An 18,467-nucleotide genomic window follows, 5' to 3' on the forward strand; every position below is an offset into this window, starting at 1 on the left:
TGATGATATATTATAAACACAGAAAGAACATAAATCCAAAAATAGAAAAACCACCATCAGAACTTGAATATTACTTGAAACATAGAACAAATTCCCATGATTCAGATGAAGATTCCCATGATTCAGATGAGGAGAACGCGTTGAGAAATATTCATCAAACTTGATATGGTGGTAAAAATTTCTTTTGCAACATGAATAGCAGCAGAGAGGGTTCGTCTACAATTATGTTTGGGACAAACAATAATCGTAGACATGGTATTGACCTCTATGAAGGGTCACTGTTTTTTTTTTGTTCAAACACAAGGGTGGCCACTCCCTAAAGTGGTCTGATCGCCCTCTCTGCTGCTCATGCTGTTATTAGGTTTTACTAATCGTCCTTTGCCTAGTTTAGATCCATCTGTCAATAAAGTGCGTGTTTTGACCATTGGACAAATATGCATTAAATTAAGTTAGCTCTGTTTAAATGCACATCATAATACGTGCTACACGGCTAGCCAATGAAAATTACTTTATAGTCAGACCAATCGATGTTTATGATACTGGAAAATGTTTCACTGTTTTAATACAATATGGATCCCTAAAAATGATTAACTTAAATACAACATGATAAATTTGGGTCAAATATATGTTTTATATGTAGTGCATAAACATGCATATTGATATATCCGAATCGAATTTTTAGAGAGAGATATATTCGGGAAAACACAAGATTAATAATGTAAAAAATAGATTGAAATATAAGGGAAAAAATATACAAGCCTTATTACTTCTCGTTGACCTTGAAAAAGGTTTTAATTCCGTGTGGTGGAATTTGTTAGGTAATACTAAATTTGCTTGTCTGAAGAAAATCAGACAGGGTTTTCAAAATAGAGATATATTTAAGATAACATAAAATTAATCACGGTATATGATGTAATACAATATAAATAAGAAATACATGAAATATTACAACTCGTTGACTGTATTTTTTTCTTTCTTCAAATTGCCTTTAATTCCTTTAGTTGGATAATTTTGCATGAAGTCATTTCTTTTTTTATTTCAGTCCAATAATATAAATCCAGATTAAATCGTTTCATAGTACCATCTTATCAGCAGGTATCCCAAATTATTATCTTTCTTTGTTTGTTTTTAATATTACAAGAGGGTGCTGACAAAGGAATCCTCTTGGTCCATATGTTTTTTATTGTGCAGAAATTGTAGTAGATTGTTTGAAACGTAATAATAATTATAAAGAGACAATTCTTGATGACGCAAATTATTTAATTTCACTATTTGAAGATGAAGCAATATTAACGCTTGATGGTTCCTTCCCATCAGCACACGTAGATCGAGAAGGCCTTGAAAATGTGGCCTTGATGTCTGGAATCAAATTAAACATTACCAAAATAAAAGCTGTTTGGATTGGAAGTGGAAAGCTTAGTGATAAAACATGTCGCCATAACATACTATTACAGCGGGAATCTGAGTTTAGATGAATAGGAATGAAGCGTTTAGTTCAGTTAGAAAAGACAAACAAATAATTATGAGTGTAAATGCCAAAAAGTTTGAAATTTGTTAAGTATATATTACAAGGAAAATATAACACCAACTGGATAAATTACAGCAAGTGATTCCAATTTTGAATCACTTATTTCTTTCGCTAGCAGATCTACAAGCTCAAATAATTTACAAATTTAACACGACGTTTTCTGAACATATATGTATATTATGGATAGAGAGAATTATACGCTAAACGTTGATACAAGGGATTAGTCTAACAGGTTTTAAAATTATTGTCATTAATAAATATATCGTGGCCTTGAAAATTACACAGATCTGGCATCTTTTCAGCATATAGAAAAAAGATAGTTTGTTAAAAAAAAAAAATTTAATTGAATTGTAGAAATAATATCTATAATATTTTATTTTGACAATTAAAAATAATATTGGCATGATATGTTGAAAGCAGCTAATTACCTATTGGATACACTATATAGATTAAACGGAAAATAATTCAGTAAATAGATATTCATGTTGACGATATCAGACAATTTGAAACAACATACAGAATTTACCAAAATACTAAATAGTTTTGCTTCAATTGTGTATCACACTATGAACGTTAACGATACATTATTCCTGAACTTAAATGGGATTACTGAGCATGGCAACTATGCTTTTGGGAATACTATTTCAAAATACATCATATAATAAACACCTGCTGATGATGGAGAAGGGCAAAAAATGCTCGGGATCGTGATACGTTAGATTCCATAAATCTGTAACAGGAGGGAGAAAACGAAGCGGATAACGAGGGATACGATGAGACGGACGGCGCGGAAAGTAAATGACGAATAAAAAAAACATATGATAGGATTCTTGTGTACATATTGGGAATAAATAATAACAGTGGGTACATCAAACGTAGATTTTAAGATGGAATTAGATTAAAAAACAGGTATGTTTGGAAAAGAACAACTAGAGCAGGTGAATGCTATTCCTTATAATTAAATAATTCATATATACACATACAAACTGTTAAATCAGGAAATTGAAATATTAAGGAATTTATAAGCCGTGTACCGTACTGTTCTAAGACTGAAATATATGTGACTTATAAGTACGATAGGAAAGGTGAACTTGAAGATGAGATGGAAAAAGTGGGAACTGTTTGCGGTATTCGAATAAGGCTGCAAACGTATAATAGTTCCCAACTATTACATACCAATATTGAGAAGAAAACTCAATTTTATCAAGATACGGCGACGTGTAAATACTACTATAGGAATTTTCTTTTATTCATATTTGATTACACTGATTGCAAGATATTGTCCAAACGAAGGAAAACAGTAAATCTGTCGCTCTCGTCCTCTTTCTTTCTTTCTTGCTGATATTTCCTGCTAAGTTTATGGATTTCAGTATTCTGCTTTTTCTTTCAATGTAATTTTATTTATTGTGGATCGAAATATGAATGCATTCAGTATTGTACAGTTTGACGGAAATTAAATAAATATAAAAATAAATGAATAAATAAAATATTTGACTTATATAACGGTTTTATGTTCAAAATGTCACAAGCGGGGGGGGGGGGCAGAAATATTAATAAGTAAGATTATTGTCATCTAAGAAAAGAAAAGCCACGATGAGCAATAAAAAACTTTATCCATTCTCGTTGTTTTCAAGTTACCTACAACGTTTTAGTTGTTGTTCTTATGTTAATGACCATAATTCTGACGAGAATGTTACTGTGATGTTCAAAATGATTATAATGCGGATGGGAATGTTGTTGCTCCATACCATAAACCAATTGTTCCAATCAACATGACAGGTCTACGTTTTCCCACTCGGAACCTGGATCGATCGCTCTGCATTCCGATTATTGGACTGGTGAAAAACGTCAATGCTGCAAAAAAGAACTATGTGCAAGTAATACACATAGACACACGCAAACACACACATACATACATACATGCGTACGTATATATATATATATATATATATATATATATATTGCTGACTAGACTTTCATAAATCATCACTTCTAAGGGAAAGGCAAAAAAGAATCATCATTTTCACACCATTATGATAACATATTACTCTCTTCCACCAAGGTCTCGTGAAAATGACAAATTCATGCAATGTAAATAATCTGTCCAATAATAATATTGATAGCATATAGTGTAGTCAGATTTTATCCCCGGGGAGGCCATAATTTGCTCCAAGGTCATAAAACTATTCGCATGTAAATAATATGTCTTTTTAAACTTATACCTCTAATGAGTTTGCATATTGATATAAAATACCACCTTCACACTCCAACGCAGATTTTAATATTGAGGATGTATGCTTTTGTAATAATTCCGATAAAGATATCATAATATGCATGATCTTACAATATATATATATACCTGGCATAAGAATAAATTTTCATAATAACCAGCATTTGCTTCCTAATATAGACGAAATATGCTTCAGCTTATCTTCAAAAGGCAGACCTTGTATAATCTGTTTTTTTTTGTGAAACATCCATATACTAGTGAAAACACTATTATTTTTATGTCAGTATTAGCGTATGGAAAGGTAGGCTTGACAAAATATGGTATATGATGAGTTTGTCTATATATTTTAAAGTATTCATTTGGTCAGAAAATGTAAATTTGAGACTAATAATGTTGAATCTATTTGTACTGAGATTCATGTATAGCACGAGAAGACATTTTCAATGTATGTACAGACCACCAAATGCTAAAGTTATTTTCAACAGCCTGTACGTAAATACCACCAAATGCTAAAGTTATTTTCAATAGCTCGTATGTACAGACCACCAAATGCTAAAGTTTGTCTTACTGAACGAATGGACATGCCCTGACATTCAACCATGCCATTACACACCAGACTAAAGTTACTGGATGTGATTACTGCATGTAGTGTTGTGCATTTGGTTCAGCAGCCAATACGTGTAACAGCTTCCAGTATGGCAATTATTAGTCATGTGTATGCTACTTATTCCAAATGTGATTCGGAAGTTATGGTATCTTCATACACAATATATGATTACTACCCATTTAGTATCATAAGGTCAAAAATGAGTTAACGTTAGCTTTAACAAACGGGGAAATAGTGTCATTACCCCCAGGGAGAAAATGCAAACAGGAATATTTTATTAACAACATGATATTGTCAGAAGTACACAACGTTGTTGATACGTTATTGTCATTACGACATCTTATTGCAGAAGAGCTGAAACAGGCCTTGCTGACATACGGCTTACTAATATTGTCAATAGTATACAAAGTTGTTGATGCGTTAGTGCCATTACGACATCTTATTGCAGAAGAGCTGAAACAGGCCTTGCTGACATACGGCAGGCTGATACTGTCAGAAATATACAATGTTGTTGATACGTTATTTTCATTAGAACAGATGATAACACATACGTATCCATTACATAAACCGTTGTTGTTTATGTAAAGTTTATGGACAGACACTTGAACACATTTATTGGTAATTTTACATTAGGAGTGAAAATTGCTGCATTCAAAACAGGTATGCCCGTTACTGTATAGCCTCTATCCCAGTGAACAAACACATTTTTAGAGCCTAATTGCGACAGTGAGATTGTCGGTGCAAACGCAGTGTACTTTACGGTTTAATGAGGCCAACGAGATGTGCGGGAACAGGAGCGGCTTTATTTAGGGTCTGATGGGGCCAGTGTGATATTTGGGAGTAAGAGTTGTGTTACAGGCTTACAGCTAAGACGAAGGAAATGTCGCTCATTAACATACACTACATAGCACGCAAACTCGCTCTTTGCTCCAACTAAATCGAAGTATCCTACATCAGATGCAGATTCACTGAATCACACTAACTAATCTGTATCACCTGTCAAATGTAGCTGATTTGCACAACAATAAGAATTAATGGAGTACCCCGCTATCAAGGTCTGGGATACATGTATATACACCAGACGCGAAGCGTCGAATCATGATCCTAGTTGTCTGATGCTTATAAGACATGGTCTAGCAATAAAGATCGAATTACTATGATAAGGATATTTTGTTATATGCTTATCAATTTTCAGAGAATTTAACAACATTCCTATACACATATTAAAAACAAAAGTAACTACTTCAGATTTTGACCTTTTTATTACGAACGTCATCTTAAATCACAAACCGAATTAAATTTCGATCAGCTGGTACTGGCATGAACATCAGTAGTCCGAGTTTCCTCTGACCCTTGCCATCCCATTTTTGATATTTGGACGTTTACGTTGAGTTTAGGGTCAGATTCAATTCCCTTGGTGTCGGCACAGGGTAGCAGCTTACTAGCCGGCCTAGCAAACTAAAACGACAGTTCATCGAGATATACCTGCATGAAATGGATAGGCATATGGTTCATTTTCTCAAAAATAGCGAATTTAGCATTCGTTATATCTTTAATCCGCTGACAGACGAGATGTAACTACATCCTTGTTGAATTTTGACCTGAACTCGCCATTTGCATTCAGAGTCACATGACTACATAAATCTCGCAACCTGCATGTCAATGACATCAGAGGTCCAATAATCACGTGCTATCAGCACTATACCAGTTCGAAAGTTGTTGTACATAGAATTCGGAAATATTAATTAAAGTCACGTAATACTTGTACATAAATATAATGTACGCTTAATTCCCAACATATTTATTCTGACAACAACGACTAGAAACCTGTCGATATCGCAGCAAGGTGGAGAAAACCAGATTCATCAAGTTATATGCACGTGTCTGCAATGTATTTTGTTGGTATCACGTGACTACCGCATTGACCTGTGCTCTCCGTTTGTTGAATATGTTTTTTTTTTTCCAAGTTGCTGCAACATTTACAGATTTCTGGTCGTTGTTTTCAGAATAAGTAGTTTTAGAAGTTTATGTTCTTTCATTTTCCTGTAAATAGTACGTGACTTTCATTTATATGTTCGATTTGTTTTCCTGCAGCAACATTAGAAATGATTCATTGTTGATATCACGTGACTGTTTGAACTCTGATGTCGCTGACATGTAGGTCGCGAGATTTGTGTAGTCATGTGACTCGGAATGCAAATGGCGAGTTCCAGGTCAAATTTCATCAATGCTATTGTTCAGGCTAGTCTGTCAGCGGATTAAAGATATAACAAATGCTCTACTCGCAATATCTGAGAAAATAAATCATATTCCTATCGATTTCATGCAGGTATATCTCGGTGAAACTTCGTTAAAGTTTGCTAGACGAGCTAGTAAGCGGCTACCCCTTGCCGACCCCAAATGGTGTAGGCGAATTCAAACTTTTCGATAGGAAATTGACTCTGATCCTACACCCCAACATAAACGTCCAAATATCAAAAATGGGGTGGCAAGGGTCAGAGGAAAATCGGACTAGAACGTCAGTTTCATGAATGAAGCGCGAAGCATGTTTCTATATATAACAAAACGAATAATAAGTTTTTAGATAACTTCGTTTCGTTCAAGATATTTATTATTCTTTAACCGATTTCGGTATTCCCGGCTACCATCGCATTCCATCCAACCGAAATGTAGGTTAACAGAACTTTAAAACAAATACATTTGCTTGTGTGAGATTTGACTTCATTAAAAAAAAAAAGACATCAGAGTAAGTAAAGTCCGACTAATGCAATATGACTTAAGTTTGTAGAAAAGCGTAGATATGGGCTGTCAAGTGTGTGAGATATTCCTGAAAACTTGACCTCTCGTTCCAATGTTAGTCAACCTCGGAACATGCTACACAGCGCCCTTATTTAGGCGGTAAAAGGGCGACCTAAAAATCACGAATATCAAGGGAGGCGTAGTACACACTAGGACTAACGATAAACTACTATCATCATATCAATATGTACAAATTATTACTTACTATTAGGTACTGGGTTGTAAGGAAATTTCGCCCTGATAACATCGTTTTAAGTTAACTCTGCCTTTTGAAATTAAGCTACCATGTTACAAAGTTTGTCTGTAGGTTTTAAGACACTTCCCACGTGGTGCTATTTTATGCGTTTTGTCATAGCCCATTTCATACCGAATTTAACCGAGTTGCTCCGTAATTATCCGAATAACCTCCCGAGTTACTTTATACTCCAGCCAATCAAACGCTGGTGGGCACATGTACATAACAAAATGGCGTCCATTGTTTTTTGGAAATATTTCAGAAAAAAAATTAATTAAATGATTGACATTTATATGTAAATTATCCACAGACTTTCAAAAACAAATCTGATAAACTCATATGAAACGCATTTTATTATAGTGACGTTTCGGATGCACAGAAATAGTTTGAACAACTTGCTCTTTGCCTGTCAGGATTAAATTTGTTTACTTCGACACCGTTTCCTTACTTACATGTACATGTCCAGATGTAAATAGCTCAAAGCTACCCCTCGTATGGGTTTGAAATCCGCCCTGGTTTCCAGAAAATAAGACAGGATGGTTCCAGTATTAAATTTCGTCAATATCTGCGTCAGCATCTCTGTTGAATATGCATTTTTCAACTGGATAAACGATGTTGAAGTAGTTACAGAAGTTGATGCCAATGCTGAAACGTTAGCCGTATTTTGCCCACCACCTATTACGGTCAGCTGACCACCCGCCACGTGATCAAAATTTCCGAGCAAATTACGAAGTTCACCGAAGTCAGCATGAAATGGGCTATTACGCGTAGCGTCACAGCCGCCTAATTCGCAAACAGCCCTTATATTCTTAGTACAGTAACCAGCTGGATATAGTGGGGCAGCCTGCAACATTGTTTTCATCTTTCGAACCACCTGTGTACTAGTAGTCCTGGCCACGGTACGTGGTTAATATCATGCAATATACATAGTCATGAGACAGAGAGAGAGAGAGAGAGAGAGAGAGATGCTTAAAATTACATCCAATACTTTTTTTAAAAAAAATCTTTATCTTTATTTGCGAATATAAATTTATCAGAAATGGAAACTACGATATTCGTTAGTCATCATTACTCTGGTGAAAATAACAGCCAATACAACTGCCCAATATTAAAATATTAATAATATGCCCGAAATTAAATGCTATTAAATTTTCCTTCTATTATTCCCATTAAGAGTGTAGAGGGATGTTATTATGTGATTATGCATCACTGTAGGAAAAGATCAATAAAAACTAATCTCCATTAATCCAGAAATAACATATTGCTTTCATCATGATTCCTCTTGGGGGAATCTGGAAAATTTAGATTGGGTCTAAATGCAGTCTCTGTCTGCAATTACTTGAAAAAAGTCCAAGATTGTGGGTCCCAAATATCGTTGCTATATGGTAATTACGTTGAATGTGTCTAATAAGAGAAATCATTAAGAGATAACACATATTTTAAGGACATTATTTAAATCCGTTTGTTAGTCAAAATGAAAAGTGGAGATTACATGGATTCTTGATAAACGAAGCTTCCTAGTTTGCAATTACTACACATAATATCAAGTTAAGGTCAACCTAGTTAAGGAGTCTTTCTTATCATTCAAGATCCTGATCTTGTTTTATGAGTAAAACCTATCTACTTCATTATGCCGCCATATACGGCAATAAGGAACGACATAAATAAAAGGGGATTAATTCTTGCCTATCGAGATCTCGAACTTGTTCTATGCATAGAATTTCCGTTTGTATGTACATGATGAAATAAATCATATGCGTGATGTTGATACATCAAGTCACGTGTTTTGTGTTCCTTTAATGTCAAAACGATATTCCTTCGTGTGTGAAATGACATTATATTCCGGTATTGTCATATTATAATACAAGCACTCAATCAGGAAAGGGCAAGACATGAACTAGTAGCACATCGAGACATAAAAAGCTAATTTAACTTCTTTTTGGGTGACATAAGATACGTTTTCTTATTTTCCTTTTGATAGAATAAAAAGCAACTTGCATAGATGTGCCGGGGTATGTCACATTGACAACGTAATTATACTTATTTGACCTTCAAAGAAACATAATTATTTCGTTTCAAGATTTTCTGCTGGATTGAAAGGTGTCTGCTTGCCGTTGAACCATTTTCTTACATGCATATTTGCGTTAGGCAATTATTATCTAATATTCCCATAAAAGGAGAGAAACTGATACATTTACTCGCTTTTGTAGTGTTTTCTTTTGCTGATTTTAGACATCATTTATCATGGAAGGTCGATCGAAAAGTATAGTCATAAAAAATAAGACAGTTTCTCGGACATCATATATCTGATTCCATGAATATCAATTGAATCTATCAAATTATGTAATTCAATCTTAGTCATGCAAAACCACAAGCAGCAACATTTGGTTGGTATATACACTATACCAGTTCTGTGTACTTGAACTGGTTTGAACAGTCAAAAGATGAGAGAAAAATATTCCATTTTTAAGCATAATTTTTGTTTTCATTTATGTCTTGAAGAAAAGGTTGGGCTCGACTTGTTTACAGCATTAACAAAACGCTTTCAATTTTTTCTTAAAAATGGAATTAGGAGTCAGTATATATTTTACGTTTTGCTGAGATATGTTATTATTATCTTCAAACCTATCGTCTATCCAAACTAATTTAGTAGAAATTGACTCCAACATGTACTGCATTCTGTACGATAGTGTAATATAGGTCACCGTGTCCTAGCAAAATAATCCTACAGCACACATGACATAGTCTTCTTATCCATAACATTTTATTAGATTTTTATTGACTACATTGCATCACAAGTTGGTCTCAATGGAAAATGCATTTGAATTTTATAAAATACATGAAAAAAATAAACATGTTCGAGAGGAGTCGATGTAAAATTATACAATTAATATGGAACAGGGATTGTATCCAGTCTATTCTCAGACTTTATTTTACTTTCTTTCCGGTGACACAAATGAAAACACAAATGGAGTTCTATTTGTCATCTTGACATATTTACTTTAATCCCCATTACTTAGTAAAATTATGTTTTCTACTGCTGTCATTAAAAATGTTTAAGTTTGTAAAGATTTATGAATTATCTTACCTGCCCCTACCGCCACCATACCGCCAAGCCATCGACCTTTAACAGCTGGTCCTACCAGAGACTGGATTTGTGCGGGTACAACTAGGAAAATAAATAAATAACGAAACTTAACCAAAAATAAATACATTAAATAGGAAATTAATTAGATTGGTAGGTGAATGAATGAGTACAAGACGACTAGAAAGTCAGCTAGCATGATAACCGACTATGTACAAACGTTATATATGAAGAGCACGATTTTTACGCCAACCATTTTAGAGGCCATGTTTGGTTACTAATAATTGACATCTCGGATTTGCAGAAATTTCAACTCCAACCCAATAATCAACATAGCTATTTATTTATAATCAGATTTCTTCTCTATGAATAAAATTAATCATTTTTATTGAAAGAAAGAAAAGGGTAATTACAGTTTTAAATTTTATGAAAGATGATGCAGAATGTTTAGTTCGATACATCTGCTGAGCTACGCTGGCTCTAGAATTCCAAGCCTTCATTTACATAACTGTTGCCTTTTTACAGAAGTAAATATGAGATATTTTACGGGTACTTACATAAAACAACTGAGGTTATTAATGATGAGCTCACCTTCCACGGAAAGAAGAAGAAACATGAGACTGAGTCCGAACCAGGCAATATTGAGGAGAAAAACCTCTCTTTTCTTTAATACTTCCGATACCTCTTTGACCAACTGAACTTCGTCATCGCTGTGGAAGTGGAAAACAATATTATGTAACAATAACATTTTAAACAGGCCATTTCTATTACGTTTGGTTTAGACCTTGTCTAAACAACCCTGTTGGTATGAGAGTAATAGGGTGTGAAATTGACCTTCGTACTGCAAGAGATATACCAATATACGAAAGCAAATACAAACATCTTCTGTAAGTTAAAATCAATTATCAAATGCATTCTAATGACTCAGATGTTGAAAAAAAGAGAAAGAAAAGGATTGATCTAAAGAGAATTCATCGATACAATGTCGTTCCTAAAGGTGAAACATTTCAGATAATATACGTTGACAAGGAGTCTTAAAACTCATTAATAAGCTTTCAGCTTAAGCTTCAAATATTTGGCCATTGTAAACAAGATCTCTTGATATGTTAGGCAAAGCTTTCTGAATCTGTTATATTTATGCTTTTTTTTATTTATGTATATTTCATAAAAAAGCGACCGCTCCGGTGGCCTAGTGGTTAGAGCGTCCGCCTCGGATGCGGGAGGTCATGGGTTCGATACCGGGTCGAGTAATACCCAAGACTTATAAAAATGGTACTAAGAGCTGCCTCGCTTAGTGTTCAGCATTATGAGTTAGTGCTAGGACTGGTCGGACTGGTGTCAGCATATATACATCATGCTACATGTCGGTGCATGATGCCCCAGTGCTAGACATCACTATAAACTGCCACACTGCAGACATCGTAGCGATATGACTGAACAATCGTTAAAGCTACGTTGAAAATCCAAATCACACACACACATAAAAAAGCTATAAGCATAATTCCTCAACCAGGATGCACACGACAAGTGCATACGAGTATTTTGTGTTTCTTTATGATATTGCTCTATTTCTGCAGTTTAATCTCAGTGAAACTGGAACTACCTTTTTATTGCCCATAACTCTGTTCTTCTCTCTCTCTCTCTCTCTCTCTCTCTCTCTCTCTGATGGTCATTATCGAGACAGACATATATTTCCATATTCCATTCACAGTATTATTTGCATTTTTTTATGAACAGTCTCTGATTTTGAAATATGTTTTCCAATCGAAATCATTTAATTGTTGTGTTTTCCAGTATGAACAAGCACAGAAGAAGATATTGCTAGACAATTCACGTTATCTTTATAGCCAGAATCTTATAATCAAGCCTTTATTAGATATGCAAATTAAGTAGGGCATTGAGTTGAAAACTTAAACCTTTCTCTCGATCTGGACAGCTTAGACACGCACATGCTATAAATGCTTTTCTAGATTTTCAAGTTTAAAGGTTTATGATGCATACCGTGTACTTTACAAAACTGAACGTAAACTTGCACTACAGAAACTATTGTGTTTCAGATCGAAAATGCGACATTTGCATGACTATTGCTCCATATTAGTTGTGAAGAACAAATAGGATAAAATATGGCCTACGTTTATCATGCACTTTTACTGGTCATAAATGTGCATTAAGACAGGCAAAATAAAGTATTCACATCTTTACCCGTTTACATTTTGTACATATCCACATAGTCCAATAAATCAGCCCCCAAATCTGTGTTGATACTGATGCGTATGCTTCCGGAACACACCTGCGTACAGTTTAGGCATTTACTGTTATTTGGTAACAGTCATATCTAGCGCGACATTCAAAATGGCCATATTACAGAGGGTTGTGTTATTCCACGTGGAATATGATTTGGAAAAAGTATAAACATATCGCCAAAAGAACCATTCAGCCGATGGTAGCTCAAAAGCTGTGTGTGTATGTGTGTGTGTGTGTGTGATTTGGATTTTTGACGCAACTTTAAAAAAATTTCAGTCATATCGCTACGATGTCTGCAGTGAAGCAGTTTCTAGTGATGTATAGCACTGGGGCATCATGCCGCATACATATAGCATGATGTCCCACCCAGTCACATTATCCTGTGAGATATACCAGTAAGTGTATAAAATATACACCGATGTGTGTAGAAAAAAGCGGCAGAAGATTTGTGCATGTTGTAATGAATAGGCGATATCAGCCCCTAAACTGCCAGTCAAATATTATTATAGGTGAGAGGCTGGTTTATTGGCGTAATATTTACATAGAAATTAACACACCCACACCCACCTACACACTTACACCCACCCACAGATGTATGCATGTATGTATGTATGTATATATGTATGTCTCTCTCTCTCTCTCTACATATATATATATATATATATATATATATATATATATATATATATATATATATATAAATGGCACTGAAAAGACTTCATTACCTTGAGTCTTTCCGCTCTTCGGTATACATCTTGAAAGGTTTTTCTTTATTGATTATTGTCAGGCTGAATTTTCTGAAAGTAGCATATGGACGATTTCGTTAAGTGGAGGGAAACTATTGAAGACAAAACATAGTTCATGGTTTCAATAACATTGCCCTTAATTTTATTAGTTCTTTTCTCTGGTGTATGGCTTTGTGATGAAGTTACTTATTCTTGGAGTAAATCACTAAATCATCGATAAATGCATCGTTGAAACGTGCATATCTCCATACTAAATGTTAAAATAATTACACAAATGAAGCTTACTATTTCCAGCTTTGTGTATGCAATGCTAGCGGTATATAAATATGGAAGGGGGTGGGGAGGGTTAACAGGGTATGAAAAATATGACTTATCAAATGCTTTAAAAACTCTGTCAGTGAAACTATGAGAATTATTTTAACTATTGATTCAATACTTGGGTCCCTGTATTGAATGTTTTCATTAAAATCATTCTAATAAAGTAGTTTTATTGGATTGTGACATTTCTTACAAATTTTGTTTAGAAAATGAACCGTTTCACTGTCAGATACTGATATATGACTTTGACTACATAGAATGGATTTTGAGATTTTGTGGTTTGCTTTTCTTACACAACTTAAAAAATGAATATTACACTACGTGAATTTGGAAACGGAATAGGCGGTGTGCTGGGTGGGTTCTGTGTTTGTGTGGACCCCCACCAGTTCTGGAGCAAACAAAATCACAATATGTATGCGCCTTCAAACGAATGCGCCACTTGAACGCGTACATACCGGTAAATGTATAAAAATTCCAAAGACTTTGTCATGATAGAACATAAACGATAAACAGTCTTTTGTATAATAAATGCTTTGAAGTATGTCAGTTACAGCAAAATCGGATATGAATCTAGTATTTTTTTGTATCTGGCCTTAATTTGACATTTGTTTCCGTTTTGAATATTTGAAACACTTGAACTTCCCATTGTTGATATGTGATATTGATATGTGGTTAACGGTTTGAAGTGAAGTCAGAAACAAATGCGATGCTTTTTCGTGAGCAATATTCAAGTTGATTTTGCATCGTATAATGAGTTTGTGCAGGGTTTGCCGCTGCCTATGAAGACATCGAATGATTTATGTACATCGTTCTACCCACTTTGCCAAGCATACACTCTATAAATAATATATGAAAGAAGTCTGGAATAGAACGCATGTAGATTGCTTATTTATTTGAACAAAACGTAACACTCTTGAAGGACTGTGGAAACAGCGATGTTTTCATTCCAAATACGATTATCTTGACAGCTGTAAAACAATTGTTTTTCAAAAGGTTACATTAAAGACGAGAGATTGTTAAAAAAAATCACATAACAATGATTCATAAAAACATTATGGACGCGACAAAAGGAGACAATACAGCTTTGTGGACTTAAGTTAGGAAAGGCATGACAAAAAAAGGAATACCAAACACCAAGATACTGGTTGCCTAAAACTTATTTATGATACAAGATAAAAACACAGATAAGAAGATATTAAGACATTATTATATATCATACATATAATAAAAAATAATTATTCATAAAGGAAAATTAAATTGTAAGAACAGCTAAAACATTTTATGTCATTTATCACAAGTCATGAATATTACAATGAATCTTTGAGAAACTGTAGATAATGGGCACAATGTTTTTTAGTTTTTTATAATTATTCTTTTCAAGTTTGAAAGATGGTAGCGGATTGTATATATCTGTTAGGAGTTCATTCCATGCCATTGACAACAAATAGATACAAGAATAGATTTGATCTTTACATATATACACACACATCTTGAAACTGAACTAGAAGAGTTGGAAATCAAAATAGACTTGAATGTATTTGTCCTGTTAAGCGTTTTGGAAGCCAATCCATACACGCCCTCCTTTCGCATTCAGTAGCATGCATTGTACATTACTTTTAAATGAAATACCGAACAAGTGAGATAGTTTGAGTATTTTCTGAAGTCTATCAGTATCAGTCGTTGGCAGACAATAACACATGTTAGAAGTATAATCGATATGGAGAAGAACGTGAGGATTATACAAGGTCTACCAGGTATAGATGGAATTAAAGAACAAACATATTTCAGACTGTTAATCGATATGTATATATATATATATAGTCACAGTTCTCAACCCAGGAAACTGCCGTACTCATTGCTAAGTTTAATAGACAGTTTGGCGCCAACCAATTTTCTTTCTATTGTGTGGAGACATGGTTCGTTGGCATTCAGTCATTCATATACATAACGTTCTCATAGTAGAACTTATCTTAGTCTGAAAACATTGTTCTCAGCAAAGAAAATAAGCTGCATCATGTTTACTTTAGGGTCTTTAAGAGAAATAAGCAGATCATTTAAATCAATAGGATTCAAGAGGTCCCATGATGGATCTTTGGGGAACAATTATATTGATAATTTTATAGTCATAAAGGCTTGATAATTGATTTGTGTTCAATACATATAATAAAACACCAGCAATTCAGCATCTTTAATGGTCTAATGTTTTAATATTCGCAAAAGAATGGAGTGATTAGAGAGTGTCAGAGGCTTTCTTTAAAAGCTTACATCAAGAGCTGCCATTCCCAACGTGCTTATTTCTTGAATTTGCTAAAAGCATATTTAGCTAATCTAAAATAAACCTATACATTTGAATATCCTTGAAAAAAAGCCCGGACTGGACGAGCAGGAGACATCGCTATCTGAGAAATGAAAACTTTGCTCACGACTTTTGGAAACTGCGGCAAAACAGATATTGGACGATAATTGAATGAATCTGATTTTTTCTGAACAATAAGTGAAACACGTACATTTTCCCCAGATGTTGGAATTTGACCTGTTATAAAGAAGATTAATTTTATGTGGAAGCCTCACATAAATAAGACAGGTATATGTTTTCTGGATTTTGGTTTTGCCATTTGTCAAGTCCAGTGGGTTTATTTAATCAGACATATGCTCAATTTGTTGGATGTCACCTTTATACTCATTAATGGTAGAACTATGGACAACTTTAGGTTTGTTTGACCATATTGTTCATTTTGAATTTAATTTTAAAATTTTAATATGGCAGCATACAGATGTATTCAGCCTTAGTGCTTTTCGACAAGTACAATCTCTGTCAGACCTTACACGTTCAATTTTATTATTATGTTTTGGTTTCTAACCATATATTCTTATCATTTTAATAATACCATGTTAATCTAGAGTATTGTCGAAAATAGTTTCTATAATGCATGACAAGATTCAGTATCGTTATATTATACTGATTTCTATGAAGCCTTTATAAGGTCAGAGAGGAGACTGTTTGGTGTCAAGGTTTGAGAAAGTTTTTCACGTGGTAATAAAGGCAAATGAATGTTTTCAGATGTTAACATTTAAATTAATAAAAGAAATGAAAAGATAAGCATCATAATGAAATATCACACCTAAATTGGTCTTTTTGTCAAAGTTAGACGATGGGAGATCAATTATAGCGGAGGTCTGCATCATTCATGTTGGACTTTCAATGACTTGTTCAATATAATTATTTTGCATGAGGTTTAACAGCTTTTATTGGACCAGTTCCATCACAGGCATCGCTTTTCTACCAAGGCATTCATATTAAACAGTTACAAGACAATACACATTACTGAGCTAAATATTCTTCTACAGGTGAATACCAGCGAAGCTCATCAACAAAATGAATAACAGATAATCAGAAGTTCGATTTGATTTTATTTCAATGTAGGAATTTGTATGATCAAGATCAACTTTGTCCGTTCATATCAGTGCCTTTTTGATGAAGAATCCACCACATTCAGACCCACATAATCATTGGTTTTGTGTCCTTGGCGTGAATCATACATTTCGTTTGCCAAAAGAGATTTATCAAACGATGTGCTAACACAAGTTTCCGAGCGTTCTTTAACAAGTTCAGCGTTTTGTTCCAAATACTTAATGAATAATAGAGTATTAAGATGTAAAAATACAACTTTAAAATCTTTCCTTTTCATAGACTTTCGATAAATAAATAAATACACAGATTGCCAACCAACGCGCTAGTTAAAGAATACAACATTTACAACATCTGCAAGTAAATAGCACATTAAACTTAGCCTCTTTATACAGATTGAAGCACAAGGAGGATATATATATATATATATATATATATATATATATATATATATAACAAAATGTAAAAAACTGTACAAACTTATTCAAAGATTGAAAAATAATGAACTGTAACATTGTATTAAAGTTTTAAGAAAGTCACGTTCTAGTTTTGGTGTAAAAGTCATAGCACGTTTTGAGAGTTAAATTCGGGATTGAGGCATTGGATTGTTCAAACTGTTCATTGACTTAAATTTCATCCTATCTGATTATTGGATTCGTGTGAAAGTCGTTACTCGAGTGTTGCCTTGGAGATCAAGCTATAAATTACATCACCGTCTCTTATGGTTTTTGATAGAAATTGTATTGATCTAGAGGTAAGAGTACTTGAATAATTTGAATCTTAAGTTAAAGCACATTTTAAAATTGTGTTCTTTAAATAAAAGCCTAGCTTCAGTTCTTCCACCACTTATGTCTGAATGCATATTAGCTATCTGATACGCATACCTGGTGTTGTGCGATAAATCCGTAGAAGTGTCGAAGTTTTGTGGACAGTCGGGTTCCTTATCTTTATCCATTATTCTCTGTCAAATCCGCCACCTCAAATGAATATCCACGGCATCTTGGTCGCCATGCTCTCGTCCCTACCACTATAAAGCTAGAGTTATCTTTAACCAGATTCGGATGCAATTATATATCGATTCATTTGTGACCTAGTTGATGCAAAGCAAACTAGTTTGCGTCACACTCTCTATCTAATGCCCATCTGTTGCAGAGGAATCGATAGCCGGTGATGAAAAGATATTATAAAATATCCTCAGTCACTTAACCCTACCTTTGAAAATCAATAAGTCCTCATATTTTATTCTTTTATGGGCGGTAAGATGAA

The 18,467-nt window shown here is 34.0% G+C and overlaps 1 protein-coding gene across 1 annotated transcript in view; it reads right to left on the reverse strand.

Moving 5' to 3' along the window:
• LOC149803739 (uncharacterized) overlaps positions 1–18,258 on the reverse strand; it is a 58,586-nt gene extending 40,328 nt beyond the window's left edge. The window contains exons 1-5 of the mRNA XM_089953494.1: positions 18,086–18,258; positions 13,454–13,525; positions 11,076–11,194; positions 10,488–10,568; positions 3,277–3,382 (exon numbers count right to left, since the gene is read on the reverse strand). Of these exons, the coding sequence (XP_089809620.1) occupies positions 3,277–3,382; positions 10,488–10,568; positions 11,076–11,194; positions 13,454–13,525; positions 18,086–18,156 (449 nt within the window). The 5' untranslated portion in view covers positions 18,157–18,258. The remainder of the gene's footprint in view (positions 1–3,276; positions 3,383–10,487; positions 10,569–11,075; positions 11,195–13,453; positions 13,526–18,085) is intronic.
• Positions 18,259–18,467: the final 209 nt, after the last annotated feature.

This window comes from Sinohyriopsis cumingii, chromosome 3 (genome assembly GCF_028554795.1).
Source record: "Sinohyriopsis cumingii isolate HCF-2022 chromosome 3, ASM2855479v2, whole genome shotgun sequence".
NCBI lineage: Eukaryota > Metazoa > Mollusca > Bivalvia > Unionida > Unionidae > Sinohyriopsis > Sinohyriopsis cumingii.